Below are 17489 nucleotides of genomic sequence, written 5' to 3'. Positions count from 1 at the left end.
AAGGCACCTCCAGCTCAGCTGAGTCAAGACTCCAGGACATAGTCTCATGTCATGTCATACTGAAGCAGATTTGATTTGAACTATGGGCGACAAGCCCCTATTTCAACAGATGGGACCAGAGTACAAACCTTGGGAGCAAAGGTTCATGGTAAGGATACAGACCAGCTCTGATGAAAACAGATCTCAGCATTAGATCTAGCCACCCCTTCAGACACCATGTCATTTTTAAGATCATGTGGTTTTTCCTTTTCTAGGAGAAGGTCAACGTAGGCCCCTCATATTTGAGAAGTTTCATTAACATCTTAAGCTACTTTACAGAGTCACTGGACATTTTTATCCAATTGAATTGGACATTCAATTATTTATGACTTCCTAGTAACATCCGAGGATTCTGGGTGACACAAATGCAATATTTCTTTGTGCAAATTTTGCACCTTTTCTGTAAATCTGAAATTATTTCAAAGCTTTAAAAAATACTTAAAAATTCTATTGTATCTACAAACCCATTCCCATCAGGTTCATAGGTAGACTCAAATTTATAAAGATGGCAACTGAGAAACTCAATGTAATTCCAATAAATATTCTAATGGCTTTTCCCCCATAGAAGTTGACAAAGCTGATTCTGGGAGCATTAAGTGCCAAAAATAGCTAACCGGTTTCTGTTGTTTTTATTGTTATTGTAACATACAGAAAGAACTGTTTATTCTGCTGTTTGCAATACAAAGACACAGGGAAACGTTATTGTTTGTACAACATAGTAAGGGAAAAAATTTGAAACTGCCCATTAGGGTCAGTTTGCCAGATGTCCTGTCATTAAGAATACCAGCTATAAACAGAGCAGTTCCTAGCACTCTGTACTTCATTTTGTTTATTCTATCCTGATTCCCTTATTTGTCCCCTAGAAAGCTTCACTTAGACAACACAGCTTTGAAAAAGAATAACAAGATGAAAGGATGTGCCCTTCCACACAGCAAGACAAAACTACAGTAATTAAGTAAGTGTTAGCACAAGGATAGACAAATTGACCAATGGAACAGAACAAAAAGCCCAGGAACAAATACAGGCCTGGAAGGAAACTTGATATATGACGGAGGGGGCTTTGCAAATCAGTAGGGAAGAACTTCACCATTCATCACTTGCTGCTGGGAGAGCTAGTAGTCATACGGAAAAAGAAAGATATCCTCACCCTACTCCATTCAAACAATTTAATTCTCCAGGGATTAAGGACTTAAATGTGAAAGGCAAAAGTTAAAAACTTTTAGATGAAAATGTAAGGTAATATCTTTATGACCTCGGGCAAAGAAAATCTTTCTTAAGACACAAAATGCATATGGTGTAAGGAAAAACAGTGGAATATTCAATTACACAATTAAGTTAACTGTAACAAATCACAGAAAGAATAAAGAGAGAAGCCACACACTGGGAGAATACATCTGCATTACATATGACAACAAATAATAATTGTCTGGAAACAAAACAAAAACACAAATTCATACAAACTAGTTAAAAGGATAAAAGATCCAACATAAATCTGGGTAAAAGATATGAACAAGCATTTCATAGAAGAAAACATTTAAATATATGATATTAATATATTAATTATATGTAAATGCACCTTATCAAATACATAAATAACAAAATCACAGTGGTATTCCATTTCATACCCACCAGAGCTTGCCAAAAATTAAAGTATGATGATAATGAAGTTTTGGCAAGGGGCACGGAGGAAGTGAAAATATGCTATTTTGGGGAATGAAAACTGGTACAAGCATATTGGAGAGCCAGAGGGCACTATCTCTCTAAAAGCTGAAGATATATATACCTCTGGCCCAGCTATTTCACAACTAAGGATGTACCCTAAAAAACACTCTCACTCAAAGAAACTGAAAAGAAATGTAAAGAATGTAAAAGAATGTAAAGAAACTGAAAAAATTCTCAAAGCAACTGAAAATAACTTTAATACCCATTGTAAAAGAATGGATTGAGAAATGGTGATATTTGTGGTAGAGTCAGTCATACAACAGAATACAATAGTGAAAATGAATGTGTCAACATAAGCAATAAGTACTATGATGAGGGACTGACAGATCTCAAATTCATTTGGGGATATATATATGTATCTACATTATATATGGATATAAAAGGATAGAGTCATTATGATAATGTTTATATGAATTAAATGAATATTGTTTTAGCAGAAACCTGAAATAAAGAATATATGGAGAGGATGATGAACAGGAGAGTCAGGCAGTGAATACCTTTAGGGAGGGAAGAAAAAAATATAGGAATGGGGTGGGATTTATGCGATTTCATCTATAATGGTTTATTTATTTATTTATTAATCTGTTTGGTAGGTAAAAACATTATCTCTTTTGAATGCCTACAATAGTTATTTTGGAAAAGATTCCAAGACATCAGAGCTCCTATTCAGTCATACTAGTATCTGATCTCTTGAAATGTGCAAGTGAAGCCAAAAATTGAGATAGTATAAAATCCTGTGACTTTTCCATTTTGCAATCATAGGACAGAAACTTTAGAGTTCATTTAATATAAGTAAACAGACAGGAGAAGGAAGGGTCAAGCTCCAGTCTGGATCCTATGACAAGATGTACCCTGAGGAAAAGAAGGTGGGCAAGTAATTCATGATATTTTATGAAAGTGATTGGGGTGCCTGCGTGGCTCAGTCGGTTAAGTGTCTGATTTCAGCTCAGGTCATGATCCTGGGGTCCTGCGATTGAGCCCTACATCAGGCTTGGGGAGTCTGTTTCTCCCTCTCTCTGTCTCTCTATCTGCTTGTGCTCTCTCTGTGTGTCAAATGAATAAATAAAAGTCTTTAAAAAAAAAAAAAAGGCAAGTGATCACTGCCTTGCAGAAAAATTTTGATAAAGTAAAACATCCATTTGTAATAAAAACCATCAACAAAGTAGGTCTAGAGGGAACATACCTTAACATTATAAAAGTCTTATGTATGAAAACCCCACAGTTAACATCGTACTGAATGGGGAAATCTAAGAACTCTTGCCCTAAGGTCAAGAACAAGACAAGGATGTCCACTTTCACCAGTTTTATCCAACATAGTACTGGAAGTCCTAGTCACAGCAATTAGATAATCAAAGGAAATAAAAGGCATTGAAACTGGTTAGGAAGAAGTAAAACCTCAACTATTTGCAGATGACATCATACTATATATGGAAAATCCAAAAAACTACTAGAATCAATAATTTAGTAAGTGGCAAGATATAAAAATCAATGTACAGAAATCTGTTGCATTCCTATATGTTAATAATGAAGCAGCAGAAAGTGAAATTAAGAAAACAATTTCATTTATAATTGCACCAAAAACAGTAAGATATCTAGGAATAAACTTAACCAAAGATGTGAAAAACCTGCACTCTGAAAACTGTAAAACACTGATGAAAGAAATTCAGAAGGACGATAAGAAATGGAAAGACATTTCATGCTCACGGGTTGGAAGAACAACTATTGTTAAAACATCTATAATGCCCAAAGTACCCAAAGTATAGCACACAAAGTAATCTACACATTTAACACAATGCCCATCAGAATACCAATGGCATTTTTCAACAGAGCTAGTACAAACAATCCTAAAATTTGTATGGAACCAAAAAGACCCCAAATATCCAAAGCAATCTTGAAAACAAAAACAAAAACAAAAAAAACCCCTCACAATTCCCGACTTCAAGTTATAATACAAAGCTGTAGTAATCAAAACAGTATGGTACTGGCATAAAAATAGGCACATAAAGGGATACCCAGCTGGCTCAGTCAAAAGACCTGATTCTCAGAGTTGTGAGTTGGAGCCTACTTGGGGGTGTATAGATCACTTAAATAAGCAAAATGTAAAAAGTTAAAAATGAACTACCCTATAACCCAATAATCACATTACTGGGTATCTACCCCAAAAGTACGAAAACGATAATTCATAAAGGGATACATGCATCTCTATGTTTACTACAGCATCATCTACAATAGCTAAACGACAAGCAACCCAAGAATCCACCAATAGCTGAACAGATAAAGAAGATGTGGTGTATACATACAATGGAATATTACTCAGCCATAAAAAAGAATGAAAGCTTGCCATTTGCAATGTCACTGATGGAGCGAGACAGTATAATGCTAAATAAATACATCAGTCAGAGAAAGACAAATACCACATGATTCCACTCATATGTGGAATTTAAGAAACAAAACAAATGAGGAAAAAAAAGAGAGGCAAACCAAGGAAGACTTTTTTTTTTTTTAAGATTTTATTTATTTATTTGACAGACAGAGATCACAAGTAGGCAGAGAGGCAGGCAAAGGGGGTGGGGAGCAGGCTCCTGCTGAGCAGAGAGCCCTATGTGGGGCTCAATCCCAGGACCCTGAGATCATGACCTGAGCCGACGGCAGAGACTTTAACCCACTGAGCCACCCAGGCGCCCCAGACTCTTAACTACAGAGAACAAACTGATGGTTGCCAGAGGGCAGGTGGTGGGGGGAATGCAAGAAATAGGTGCTGGGAGTTCAGAGTATACCTATCAGTGATGGACACTGGGTTATATAGAGAACTGTTGAATTGTGTATTATATATATTGAATTGTATATATTGTATATATTGCATCTCTGAAACTAATTTAACACTGTATGTTAACTATACTGGAATTAAAATTAAAAACTTAATTTAAAAAAAGTGACCATCACTTTTTCCTTCAGTGTTTTGAACTCCTTAGGCAAAAGATACTTTGCAATTATGACATCAATTAAAAATGTGGAGTCTCCAGGGCGCCTGGGTGGCTCAGTGGGTTAAAGCCTCTGCCTTCCGCTCAGGTCATGGTCCTAGGGTCCTGGGATCGAGCCCCGCATTGGGCTCTCTGCTTGGCAGGGAGGCCTGCTTCCCCCTGCCTCTCTGCCTACTTGTGATAAATAAAATCTTTTTTAAAAAAAAAATGTGGAGTCTCCACTATATTACCCAAGAAAAAGTCCTCTTAGAGTAGAGGTTCCTCTTACTCTTTCCTTGTTTGAAGGCCTGGTCAAAGTCATCTCCGAGGGATGGGTCTATAATCCTACAGGCCTGAGAGCTTTCAGGCCCAGAAAACCCCCTCTGAGTCCCTTGTTTGTGCCCTTTTCTCTATTAGTTATTGCTGGCTCTTGGGCATTAAATGCTGACTTCCTGTTCCCCTTTATTGAGCTCTGGGGCCTTGGAACTGGGAAGAGGCTTTGAAGAAAAGTACAAAGCCAGGAAAACATGGAGTGGAGACAGCCACGACTTTCCAAAGGAAAGCAAATCTTAACACGGTTGTAATAACCTTTCAGACTTTCCTCTGTCTGTAGCTTACATAAGACAGTGGTTCAGACGCGAGGACTGAGGAGCTGTAGGTCACTGAAGTTGGGAACAGTTAAAGCTCTGGTTTGGGCGGCCAGAGGGGTTGAGGACAGCATTTTGGATGCAGACAGCATAATCCTGGTGTGTTCTAAACTCTTACTATCCCTAACATTTCCTTTTCACCATCCTACAGAGGCTGGACGGGTCATGTGTTCACTTTGGGTGTCCCTGTAAAGGCTTTATTAGGACCTAAAACCTTCAGAGCGCAGATGACCTTGTATGAATTGTCTCCTTGTAAAGTAGTCCCACAGTCAGCGCCAAGCACCAGGCCACCATTTCACACTATGGAAAAAGAAGGCATATTCCTGACTCTTCTATTGTCATCATTAGGTCCACAGCCATCCCTTAATCCAGAAATGTGATGCTCCTCCCCTAAGGGGCCTCAGGCCCTCTCACCCAAGGCCTCAGTTTCATGATCCTCTTACACGACAACGGTGTTTTAATGAACTGAGTTTGAATGTTCGACTCCAATCTCATTGGTCATGCTACTGTGGCAATTCACTGGGCACAGGCCTTCCCCATTCTATTCTGCTGTGCTGCACTCTGAATTCAGGGCTCACTGTCAGCGTGGAAAGCACCAGAGTTCTGACATGGCAGCCTCTGGTTATGTTCCACCCAGGGATTTATCATCCACAACCTACTCAAATCCCTCCCCCAACAGCTACCAAAAATTCCCCTGGTGAGAAATGCTATTATGAGAAGGAGTGGCTGCTTTGTGAGTCACTATTTCATTAAAAAGATTTTTTTTTTTAAACAAATTTTCAGTAGAAGAATCCAAAGGTTTTCTAAAGCCACAGCAAAAACAGAACAGCTCATAATACTATTTCTCAAAGGCCTGCCACTTCATAGGCGATCCCTATACCTCAAAATACTGGAGATGCTCAGATTCACTATCCTTTCATGTTGCACTTGGCCTCTGGGCTGAGGGAAGAGGTAGGGAATAGACGGATTAAATACAGCCAACAAGGCTGGGCTTGTTCAGCGAGTGTAAACCAGCCCTCATCAGAGGTATGAGACTTGCCATAGTTCCCCAGGGCAGCTGGCTGCAATGGTATGACTACTGCAGCCACATGTGACCAGGACGGCGGAAATCTAATAATATATGGTGTACATGGGGTATGTGGTGATGCGTTACCGTAGTGAGTGGTGTCAAAACAGAGTTTCTCTGAAAAGCTGTCTTAGATAGCATTATATTTTACAAGGCATTAAACGTGTAAATTATCTAAACAGAATAGAACCATATCACAAAAAGCTAATTTGTATTTATGGTAGGCAAGTACTTCATTGGTTTGGGCTGGAATCCCAAGGACTCCCTCAAATCCTTGTAGGATTCCCAGAGTACTCAGGCAGACATCGGGATAAAAGAATTCTAATGGCTCTCCCTAAGGAAAAGCACCCTGTTAGCAGGAAAAAAAAAGGGTTACTGGAGAGGAATCAAATGAAAACATCTTCAAAGAGTTGAGAAATATGGGCAAAGTGACCAAAACAGCTGGGGTCTAGGGTCTTGGGTTCTCCCCCCTCTGCCCAGATCATCTGGAAGACTCCAGATGTAAGTTTCTCCCACATGCTAACAAATAAATTTTGACCTTAAGAGATACTGTACGGCAAAGCTGACCAATTTCAGAACGACTCCTTGTGAAGCAATGGCTTCTTTAATCATACTTTTTAGGGGGCTAAAGGGTACTACCAACGAGAAAGCTGGAGCCAAGCTATGACAAACCTAATTCACTAAGATCAAGATGACTACATATTCCTAAATATAAAGTGAGGTTTCTCCAAAAATTAAGGTATCATCCTACAGCCAAAGCCCATATTAAATCTCTGAGCAGGGAACATTCCTTCAAACCCTTTATTTTCAGAAAAGAAAAAAAAAAAAACCCCAAAACTCAAAAATAACACACATTTAATAATTATTCGGGGGAGGTAGGGAGGACGTTTCAGTCACCAACGATGGCTATCATAAACAAAGCTTTAAAAATCACTTAAAGGGCACCTGTGTGGCTCAGTTGGTTAAGTGACTGCCTTTAGCTCAGGTCTTGATCCTGGAGTTCAGGGATCAGGTCCCACACGGGGATCCCAGCTCCATGGGGAGTCTGCCTCTTCTCTGACCTCCCCTCTCATGCTCTCTCACTCTGTCTGTCTCACTCTCTCTCTCAAAGGAATAAATAAAATCTTTAAAAATAAAAATAAAAATCACCAAAAATAGCACTAAGTGTCAACGTTGTGGAGCTCAGAGACATACAAGACCAAGGGGAAAAACCATTCCTCATATTTCCTTATGGGTATTTGTGGCTTGGGATAAATTTTACAGAGACAAGATTACTAAAGTGGTGGATCATGCTTCTAGAAAACCGTGTTCAATGACCAAAAAGAAATGTGGCTCTAGGGATGACAAAGACACCAAAGCCAGAGGTACACATGAAGAGTTTGCAAAAACAGTTTTTCCTTTAGATGTTCTCACTGAGAAGATACAGGACCACTTGTATGAGGCTACATGAGGAATTTCTTAACACGCAGTGGGCTGCAACCACAAAGAAAAATCACCTGCTCCAGCCCAGAAACAGGGTTAAGGAAAGAATGAAGACTGTCCGTGAAGAGCAGGGAGCAAACACCATCCAGAGAGCAGCCTCAGAGACGAAACCTTGAATTTGTTTGTTCAACCTTGAATTTGTTTGGAGAAGGTAAAAATCTCCCCTTAAGCTGCAAGATTCCGACTCTCTCTTAAGGAGTAAGGAACAAAATTCTTAGAAAGAACAAAGTAATGTTAATCACCCTTATATTAAAAATATATTCCCCGCACCTCACACAAGTCCTAGGATACTGGAGACACTCAGTGACTGGCAGCTGAATAAATGAATGTCTTGGCTCAACAGATTTCCATACACACACTCAAAAGGTCTCAGAGTTTTGGGTCTCCAGGAAAAAAGGAAAAGTAGGTATTTTGTCCATTTAAAGTCTGGATTCATTCGAGGATCTTCTCTAGCTGCTGGCTGGGGACACATAAAAGAGGATCTAGCTCAGCAAGCCCTTCTGTAGCACAAGCAGCCAAAGGCAGCTGTGCCTTAGGAGAAAAATCAGGGGGAAGGCAAGCACAGAAGGAGAAGGGACACTGCCACAATTACCTTCTGTTCTGAGCAACTTCAATTCTCAGGACCAAGGCAGATGGGCTCAGGCCTATCTCTGGGAGAAAAATGCTCAGTTCCATGTAAAAGAAAAACATCAAACCATGAGCAATGCTCTTGCTGGGTGAATCCAGCCTCTGGAGCAGCTGAAAGGAAGATCTGTATGGATCCTGCTTTGGAGACACTTGATTCGTTTAGTAATACTGAAAATAACATTAATGAGTGCACCAAAAAGCATTCAGACTTCTTTTTTTGTTTGGGATGAGAATTTTCAGAATCATTTGTTCCAAGTTCAGCTTCTTCAGTGTCTCCTTAGCTCTACTGAATTCTGGGAGTGAGGTCCAGTCATCTGCATTGTTAAAAAGCCCCCCAGAGAATATGGGGGCCGTCAAGATTGAAAACCCCTTGAACCATTCACAGAAATCAAGAGAGCTCTTGCTTCTGCCTCCTTGTTACAGATCCAAAGAGTGCGCTATAAATTCTTACCATGCCCTCCTTTACCTTGGTGTTTATAGAGACCCGATGAATTCCCCCTTCCTCTTTAATTCCAGCAGAGGAAGGCTGCACTCTCAGTTCTAACAACTCCAGGGAGATTTCGGGGTAAACAGTCTCTTCGGTCCAGAAGCTACCCCTAGCTGCTGCTTTAAGATTAAACTTAGCTCCTTATCTGCTTCACACTTGAGGGTTGTAACTGGTTTTCAGGTTATTCATTCATACCCAAAACTTACTCCTCAACTACCAAAACCAGGAACCCATGTGTTGCATTCAAGGATAAACCTCTGACCTTATGAGAAGAACCCATGTGTTGCATTCAAGGATAAACCTCTGACCTTATGAGAAAATAAGATTCAGAAGTGAAAACTGCTGGTTCTATGACAAATGCCTTCTGTACACTAATAATCACTAGGGATGATCTGATACAGATTAGGCCATGACAACGCTTAGAAAAGAAAGAGATGGTAATTTAAACTCCTCCAGCATTCTAAATCCCTGACTGGGATTAGGATTTAGGCTTGGAGCTATCTTTAGGATTCTAGAACTATAGCTTCAATGACCCATGATCACTAGAAGCACCCTATTTAAGGATTAGCAGGAACAAGACTAGTCTGACTGTTACAACCACTTCTCTATGAAGTTTCTTCTAATTTTGGAACTGTTGAAATTGATGTTTAGTTTTATAATCAGATTTACTAAAATGAGTGCCCTAGAAGCTTGTGTTGAGTATCACATTTGTACAATACAAAGCAGGTTTCTTTTCTCAAAAGGAACTAGAATTGCATTTCCTTGGTGCAGAACGGCCTGGCTCAGAGTACTCCTTATGACATATTTGGGGTGTGTCTTTATTTAGTAGCTAAATGCACACATCCCATAAAACAAACACTTTAAGAGCCAAGCCACTGTTTCTTGCAACACCTTTCAAACCCCAATGAGGAAGAGTGAACTGTGACCTTCAAGGAATTATCAGCTTCTCAAGGGAACTTTTAAAATTTTTATTTTGTAGAAAATAAGCCCTCATAGTAACAGAGAACTATAAACTCCGCTGTACAGAAAGATTTTCATTAAGAATAGAACTTTTGGGGGCGCCTGGGTGGCTCAGTTGGTTGGACGACTGCCTTCGGCTCAGGTCATGATCCTGGAGTCCCGGGATCGAGTCCCACATCGGGCTCCCAGCTCCATGGGGAGTCTGCTTCTCCCTCTGACCTTCTCCTCGCTCATGTTCTCTCTCACTGTCTCTCTCTCAAATAAATAAATAAAATCTTAAAAAAAAAAAAAAAAAAAAAAAAAAAATAGAACTTTTGCAGGGTAGGAGACCCATCTTGCTCTCTGAAGACCACAGAATGCTTTTCCTTCCCCAGAAGCCATGTAAAGGACCATTACCTCTAGCACACCTATGGTGAAGCACAAAGAGGCTTTCTGATCCCCTCCAATGGAATTGGCAACTTTTTAAATTATTTAAGAGGAGACAATTAAATCACCTGAGAATCCTAGAATGGCAGCAAATAGAATCCAGGAGATGTCCTGCCAGCTTGGTCCAAGACTTAGCAAAAGTTACCTTCTATCAGCCCCGCTGATGACTTGGGGACAACAGAGAACAGTTTAGATTTTTCTGATCCCAGGACCTGAGCCGAAGGCAGACACTTAACCAACTGAGCCACCCAGACGCCCCAGAAATCCATGTTCTGAGAACCAGATCTCCAGAACATCACGCAGAAGACCATCTGGAGGTTAAACACCTTATAGCAAAATTGACACTTTAAAGTGGAAAGGAAGGGACACTAACTCTCATCTTCTAAAACAGCTCTTCTCGACGGTCTTCGTTATTATCAACGGCCCACCAATGTAGGTCAGGTTTCAGCAGAGAGCAGTAGCTTCCATTTTGGGGAAACAGTTCACACAGTTCTCAATCTCCCTGCCTAGCACCTTCTGCTCGGAGGGAAGAAGGCAGAGAACTGTAGAAGTGCCCCTACAGGAACCCCCCCCCCCCACTTTGCTTACGTTTTCTATTTGGCTTTTGTAAACACTAGTTCATGAGACCCCTCCACCCCCGACGACTCTGAGAGGTAAGCAGGACAGGCATTACGACCATGTTCCGGGTGAGAAAACAGCGCCTCTGAGGTTAAATGAGTCACGTGCCCATGGTCACAAGTCAGGCCGTTATTTGATAGCCCAACCAGCAGATGAGCCTAGTGCTCTGGCTCGCAGGCCAGCAGGATTTCCAGGACACTAGCCAGCTTCCTGGTGTTCTAGGATGGGAGGCAGTGCAGTGTAATGGTTACGAGCCCAGGTTCTAACACCAGCAGACCTATATTCCAACCCCAGCTCTGCCACCTCTTCACTATCTGACCTTGTGTCTGCTCCTGACCTTGCCCTACATCTCTGTTTCCTCACCTGTAAAATGGGGACGAAACCGCCTACCTCACAGTTATAGGGTTGATTAAATGAGATGATGGACAGGAGGCACTCAGATTCATTCCCTCGACAAATATTTGTGCCAGGCACACACAGTGCAAGCGATACAGTAGTGAGCAAGAGGCCCAATCCTATTCTCATGGCACTTAAAAATCAGTCAAACTAAATAGAAAAGGCAAACCAGATAAAATAAAATACTTATAAAGTGTGTGAAGTGCTGTTAAGGTAACAGGTGAGTGGCTGGAAAGATCCAGAGGAGGAAGGCAAATTTTAAGAGCGGTCTCTAAGGAGGAATTTAAGTCTAAGTCATGAGGGATCAGAAAGAACTACCCAAAAACAGAATGGAAGGGAAAGCATGCCAATTACAGGGAGCAGGGCGTGTAAGGTTCACAACCTGGGGAAGCGTAGGAACCGAGAGAAGACAAATGTGATGGCTACGGATCCTCACAGGACCTGGGGAATAACCTTTCCAGGCTGGCTGCCAAAGACTAACACGTCTATTTTTAAAATAACAAAGACGAGGCTCAAGAGAGGTGATGTGTCTTCCCCAAGGTCACAGCTACTCTGAGGAGGTCCAGAGACCCTAGTATTTTACCTCCAGACACAACATCAGCTCTCTCCCTCCGAGGAAGCTTCGTGTACCCTGAACTCCCCTGCTTATTTCACTGACAACTGTTGTCGGTGCCCATGAAGATTTCCAAAAGCACCTTAAAAACACAAGCAACAACATGCCATCAACTTCTAGGCATCTAGTCAATTGTGCACCAAAGTCCTTATCCTTCACTCTTACGACACAGGAGCAAAAACTGCTTGGCCTTACCCAAGGCTCCAAAATAGAAACAAGTTTCTCTTCTTACAGCAATAAACAAGAGAGGAAAGGGATGTCCTGGAAGGAAGGTCCTGTGGCCTGTTCCGGAAAGTGAGACAGAACTACCAGTGCAGAAGACTGGAAATGTGAAGGTTCATGGTAAATGAACTGCAAAGGAAAAACTAATTATTTTATTTGAATAAAAGAATGAATCCCTGAACAAGTGGTTGTCAGTCAGGATGGTGTCCCGCTCCTGCACCAAGAGCATTGGGGAATTTTGTGGAGGCATGTAGTGGGCAGGACCAGGTATGCTCAAAATGTTAGAAAAGGACAGTCCTATAAAAAAATGTATTACCCAGGGGGCCTGTCTAGCTCAGTCAGTACAGCATGAGCCTCGATCTTGGGGTCGTGAGTTGAAGCCCCACACTGGGTATAAAGATTACTTTTCAAAAAGTGTGTACGTATATCTATATAAAATTTGGAAAATGAATGTATTACCCAAATATTAGGAGCAGCCTCACACACACTTTCATATTGATCCCAGAAGGATTACTATGCCCCAGCTTTTCCTATATTCTCATGGTTCTGTGGCTCTTCCTACCCTCACCACAGCTAGATGAAAAAAATTAAACTCAGGTTTCGCAGATGAGGAGTCTGAAATTTTGGAATTCAACTGTAAGCTCCTAACTCCATTATGGAACCTGGTACCAGGTGGAATAAGGAAAAAGAAGCGTCTAGTAAGAAACAGTTAAGAAATTTCCAAAACGGGAACTCCTTCCCCAGATAAGCATCCATAAGATTACATGTGTTTTGCAACACACAAATTCTGTGATTTTAGAGAACGATCATGCACTGCTTTTCAGTTTAAAATCGGATACTAATGACAGTTCTTTTAAAAAGTTAATCACAGTCATCTCACAAATAGAGCTTCCTTTTTCTGGACCTAATTTTATAAGAAAAAATTTTAATTTCAAGATGTCTAAAAATGATCAAATGTCTAAAAGTGCCCAAAGCAGTCACACCTTGCATCTTATTCAGGACAGAGATTGATGTAGATCAAGGAAGCTCGGATGGTATCTAGAGGTCCGTTTAAGAATTAAAATACTGGGGCGCCTGGGTGGCTCAGTGGGTTAAGCCTCTGCCTTCGGCTCAGGTCATGATCTCAGGATCTTGGGATGGAGCCCCGAGTTGGGCTCTCTGCTCAGCGGGAAGCCTGCTTTCCCCTCCCTCTGCCTGCCTCTCTGCCTACTTGTGATTTCTCTCTGTGTCAAATAAATAAATAAAATCTTTTTTTTAAAAGATTTTATTTATTTATTTGACAGACAGAGACCACAAGTAGGCAGAGAGGCAGGCAGAGAGAGAGAGGAGGAAGCAGGCTCCCTGCGGAGCAGAGAGCCTGATGAGGGGCTCAATCCCAAGACCCTGAGATCATGACCTGAGTCGAAGGCAGAGGCTTTAACCCACTGAGCCACCCACGTGCCCCAATAAATAAAACCTTTAAAAAAAAAGAATTAAAATATCATTTTAGCAATTCAAAAGCCACTTTCCAGTGTCACTCTAAATTAGTCACTAATTCCCCTTCAAAAATTATTTCACAAATTAAAGTTCATAGAATCGAAACAAAAGCCAGACTACTTCCAGAAATAAGAAAGATTTTAAAAGTCTACCCTATTCCACAATAGCTAGAACAGTGTTCCAATAGATACACCCTCAATAAGGCAATCTTCCTTCTTTCTACACAATATCTAGATTTGTTTAACTCTCCCAAAGAGTCTGAAAATGTTAACTTCTTCACACTGATTTGCCAATTAGCAAATAGCGGCCCCACACCCCTTTTGACCAATTTTCTAGCAGCCTAACCTGGCTTCTCAGGTTAGGTGAGCAGACAGACCTGTTTTCCTCCAGAAGTTCTTGCCAGTGCCTTTTCTGCCCTGCCAGTCAGGGCCTGGGAAATCCTCCTCCAGCCTTTTGCTGGCCTGTCACCAGAAGTTCACAAAATGAATTCATCCAGATTTTCTGAATCCCCCTCTTCCCCCGGTAACACACCAACAACATCCAGGCAATGAAGTCCAACCTCCCATGACAAAAAGGTAGAGATTACCAGGAAGACCTAGCACTTGGCATGGAGGGAAGAAAAACGATGGAGGGATGTGAGAGTCACCCAGCCAAGCCTACTGCATGCATACAGCACCCGCCACCAGAGCCCTGGTCCTGCAAAGCCTCAGAGGGAGGCTCCCTGGCTAGGCCCTCCATTCAGCAGGCCACACCTGTCTATGGCAGCAGCCTTCCGGCTGCTCCATTTTAAACAATTCAGACAGCTCTCCAGCGGGGTGGCAAAATTGGGCACCCCCTTCTCTCAGCAAGAGTGGGAGCCCTAATCCAAACAACACTTGCCCCCAATTTTCTTTCTTTTCACACTCTTTGTTTGGGAGACACCGCTTGGTCAAACCGGATCCCTCTCCCTGTTAACGGGAAGGTAGACACAATGCTGCAGTGACAGAAAGGAAGCATCGAGGCCGACTTGCTATAAGCCAGACAAGATCTCCTCTCTGAGGACGGCGATGCCGATACATGGGACTTCAATGGGCAGGTTTCACTCTGCTCATCCACAAGTGAACCAACGCCTGAAGTCCTAAAACGCCCAGTTCCGCAGCCTCGCAGGAAGCCTCTTTTCTAAAGGGTAGATAGCCCATTCATCCCCAGGAACCAAAGGGAAGGCGGACAGATCCAGGTCGCGCACTCCACATCCCAATCTTCGCAAGCGCGCGCGAAGGTTTGGGGCGCCCCGGCGCGCCCTCCCTTGCACTCCACCCTCCGAGGCCTCCACCGCCCGCGGACTCACCACTGTGCGAGCTGAACCACCTGGGTGCGATGTGCAGAGGTAGAGCATCCGCCAGCGAGGCTCGGGAGCCCAGGTACAGCATCCCGTCTCTATGGTGACCGCCGCCGGTCTCCTGGTAACCATTGCCATGGGCATAGGTGGAGTCGGACGCAGACCCTCCGCCGCCCGGCGCCCTCTCCGAGTCGCCGGTCCCCCGGGAGGCGGGGGTGTAGAGGCCAAAGGGCACCCCCCCGGCCGTGCTGGGGTCCATGCCCATGCCCGCCACCGAGCTGACTGAGCGGCTGCGCAGCCCCATGGCCCCGCCGCCCGCCCGGTAGTGCCCAAAGTGGGGCGCCCCTCCCGGCGGGGGCACGGCGCTGTCATCGGTGGAGACCCCCGGAAAGGGGCCCCGAGAACGGGCCGCCGTGCTCTGCTTGCCCCCCATGCTCGCCCGGGCCCCGGTGGGGCGGGAACCTGGAGGCCGAGACCCTCCCCCACTTCTCAGCAGCGGGGGGAGGGTTGGGCGAGCATAAAGGGGGAGGGAGTCAAAAAGGAGACCGGGAGGAAAAAAAGGGAAAAAAAAAAAAAAAAAAAAAAAATAAAAAAAAAAAAAGGAAAGAAAACCCGCGGGGCGGAAGAGGCAGGCGGGCGGGGATCCCAAACTAAGAATTTAAAACGATCCAAGCCAAACGCATGTTTCCCCTCAAGGTCCAAAGAAGCGCAGTCCGGCGCGGGCTCGGCGCGCCACAGGCCGCCCCCGGGCTCCCGAAAGCCGGGGGAGCCGCAGGGAAGGAGGGAGGGAGGCGGCGGGCGGGCGCAGGGAGGCGGCGGAGGAGGCCGCCCGCCGGACAGGAGGAGGCGGAGGAGGGCTGGGGGCACCGGGCGCGTCCCCCGCCTCAGGACGCCGCGACCATGGACGCCGGCCCGGACCCCTCCAGGCCTCGGGCGGGCTGCGGCGCTGAGCGGCCAGGCGGAGCTCGGGAAGCCGCGGTCGCGTCGCGTCGCGCTCTCGCTCCAGCCGCCGCCGGCCCCGCCAGCCGCTCCGCCCCGCTCGGTCCCGGGCTGCGCTCGCCGGCGATCCTCGCCGCCGTGGAGACAATGGAGGGCGGCAGAGCGCAGGCGCGGCCCGCGCCCCCTCCCCTCCCCCCCGCCGGGTTAACCCCTTCGCGGCCCCTGCGGCGCCCGGCCGCTGACGCCCAGGAGGTCCCCACCCACCCACCCAGCGCGACCCGGCCTGTGACCCGAGTGGCCCGAGCCACGGGGCGTCAGGAACAGAAGTCGGGCGTCTTTTCAAAGCCAGCGCTCTTTAGAGGTCCTGAAAATGGCTAATTATTGAGGGGGAACCACCTATGGGAGGAGGGGCGGCGACGGTTCAAGGGGCTGGGAAGGAAACGCCAGGAAGAATGAAAATTACTCGAGACGCCTACCTGGCTCTGAGGGTCACTGGTCAAGCCTCCCTCCCGGCACAAATTTGCCCCCACAGCACCCTCTGGTGGACGTGCTGTCCATTCTTGCGGAGGTTTCCCAACCAGGAACCCCTAAGATCAGATCAGGAAGCCTAGCATTTGGGGAATTTTTAGCTGTTTGGCACTGGAGCTCTTGTGACTCCGAATTTTGCTGAGAGTAGATCGGAACTTCCTACTTGAGGCTTAAGCAGTGGACGGATTTCTTATCTAAAATGCGATCCTGAAGATGATTAGGTGTGACATAGAAAGTGAGACACAGCCAGAACTGGTAATTTTAGAAACTTCCTAGTCCAAGGCGAGTCCCTGGTTTTGTTTACCTTTTATTCCAACATGCACCATAGTGGGATGCACAGTGGGTACTCAATAAGTATTTGTCCACCGAGTCTGCATTTTGCAATATGTCTCTCTCACATATTGACATCCATCTGTCCATCCATCCATCCATTCATTCAAGAACCATTTTTCAAGTGCTGGGTGCTGGCTATGAACATCACCCAGTCCCTAGTCCATCTTCCTTGCTCTAAACGTCCTTCAGATACTTCCACATCAAGGAGCCAAAACAGGGGGTAGAGAGATATTAAAAGAACCCATCCCCCCAATAGCAGAACTGGTCTGTCACAGGTATTGACTGTCCCAGGGTGAGCAGCTTGGAAAGAAACAGGAGGAAAGATATTTATTTGCAAGCATGGAGTGCTTAGAGGTGAGCAGAAATGCCGCTTGAGAAATCAACATAGAAAAAAACAAAATGTTCCAATACCCAAGAAATTATCTGTTAAGTGGCTAAATAAGGAATTTGTGCACACCTAAGATCCAAATGAGTGGTCTGAAGGAAAATAAGAAAGCTTACGTTTAACCTTCCTTTCTCCCTGAAGAAAAAGTATGGTAACAGAAAAGGTGTGGTACAGTTCTGTGCAGGAGAAAGGATACTGGATCCCTTGACAGAGCTCTACTAGGGAGAAGAATCCACTATCAGTAA

At 44.2% G+C, this 17489-nt stretch overlaps 1 protein-coding gene across 3 annotated transcripts in view; it reads right to left on the bottom strand.

Annotated features, from left to right (window-relative positions):
• The window catches only part of ZNRF1 (zinc and ring finger 1), a 98306-nt gene extending 82211 nt beyond the window's left edge, over positions 1 to 16095 (bottom strand). For 2 of the 3 annotated variants that reach the window (XM_032323104.1, XM_032323106.1), the window contains exon 1: positions 15069 to 16095. In XM_032323104.1, the coding sequence (XP_032178995.1) occupies positions 15069 to 15492 (424 nt within the window). In that variant the 5' untranslated portion in view covers positions 15493 to 16095. The remainder of the gene's footprint in view (positions 1 to 15068) is intronic. The other variant, XM_032323103.1, reaches the window with a different exon arrangement.
• Positions 16096 to 17489: the final 1394 nt, after the last annotated feature.

Source organism: Mustela erminea, chromosome 19, assembly GCF_009829155.1.
Source record: "Mustela erminea isolate mMusErm1 chromosome 19, mMusErm1.Pri, whole genome shotgun sequence".
NCBI lineage: Eukaryota > Metazoa > Chordata > Mammalia > Carnivora > Mustelidae > Mustela > Mustela erminea.
The sequence above is the reverse complement of the archived record's forward strand: the minus strand, read 5'-3'. Positions and strand labels throughout refer to the sequence as shown.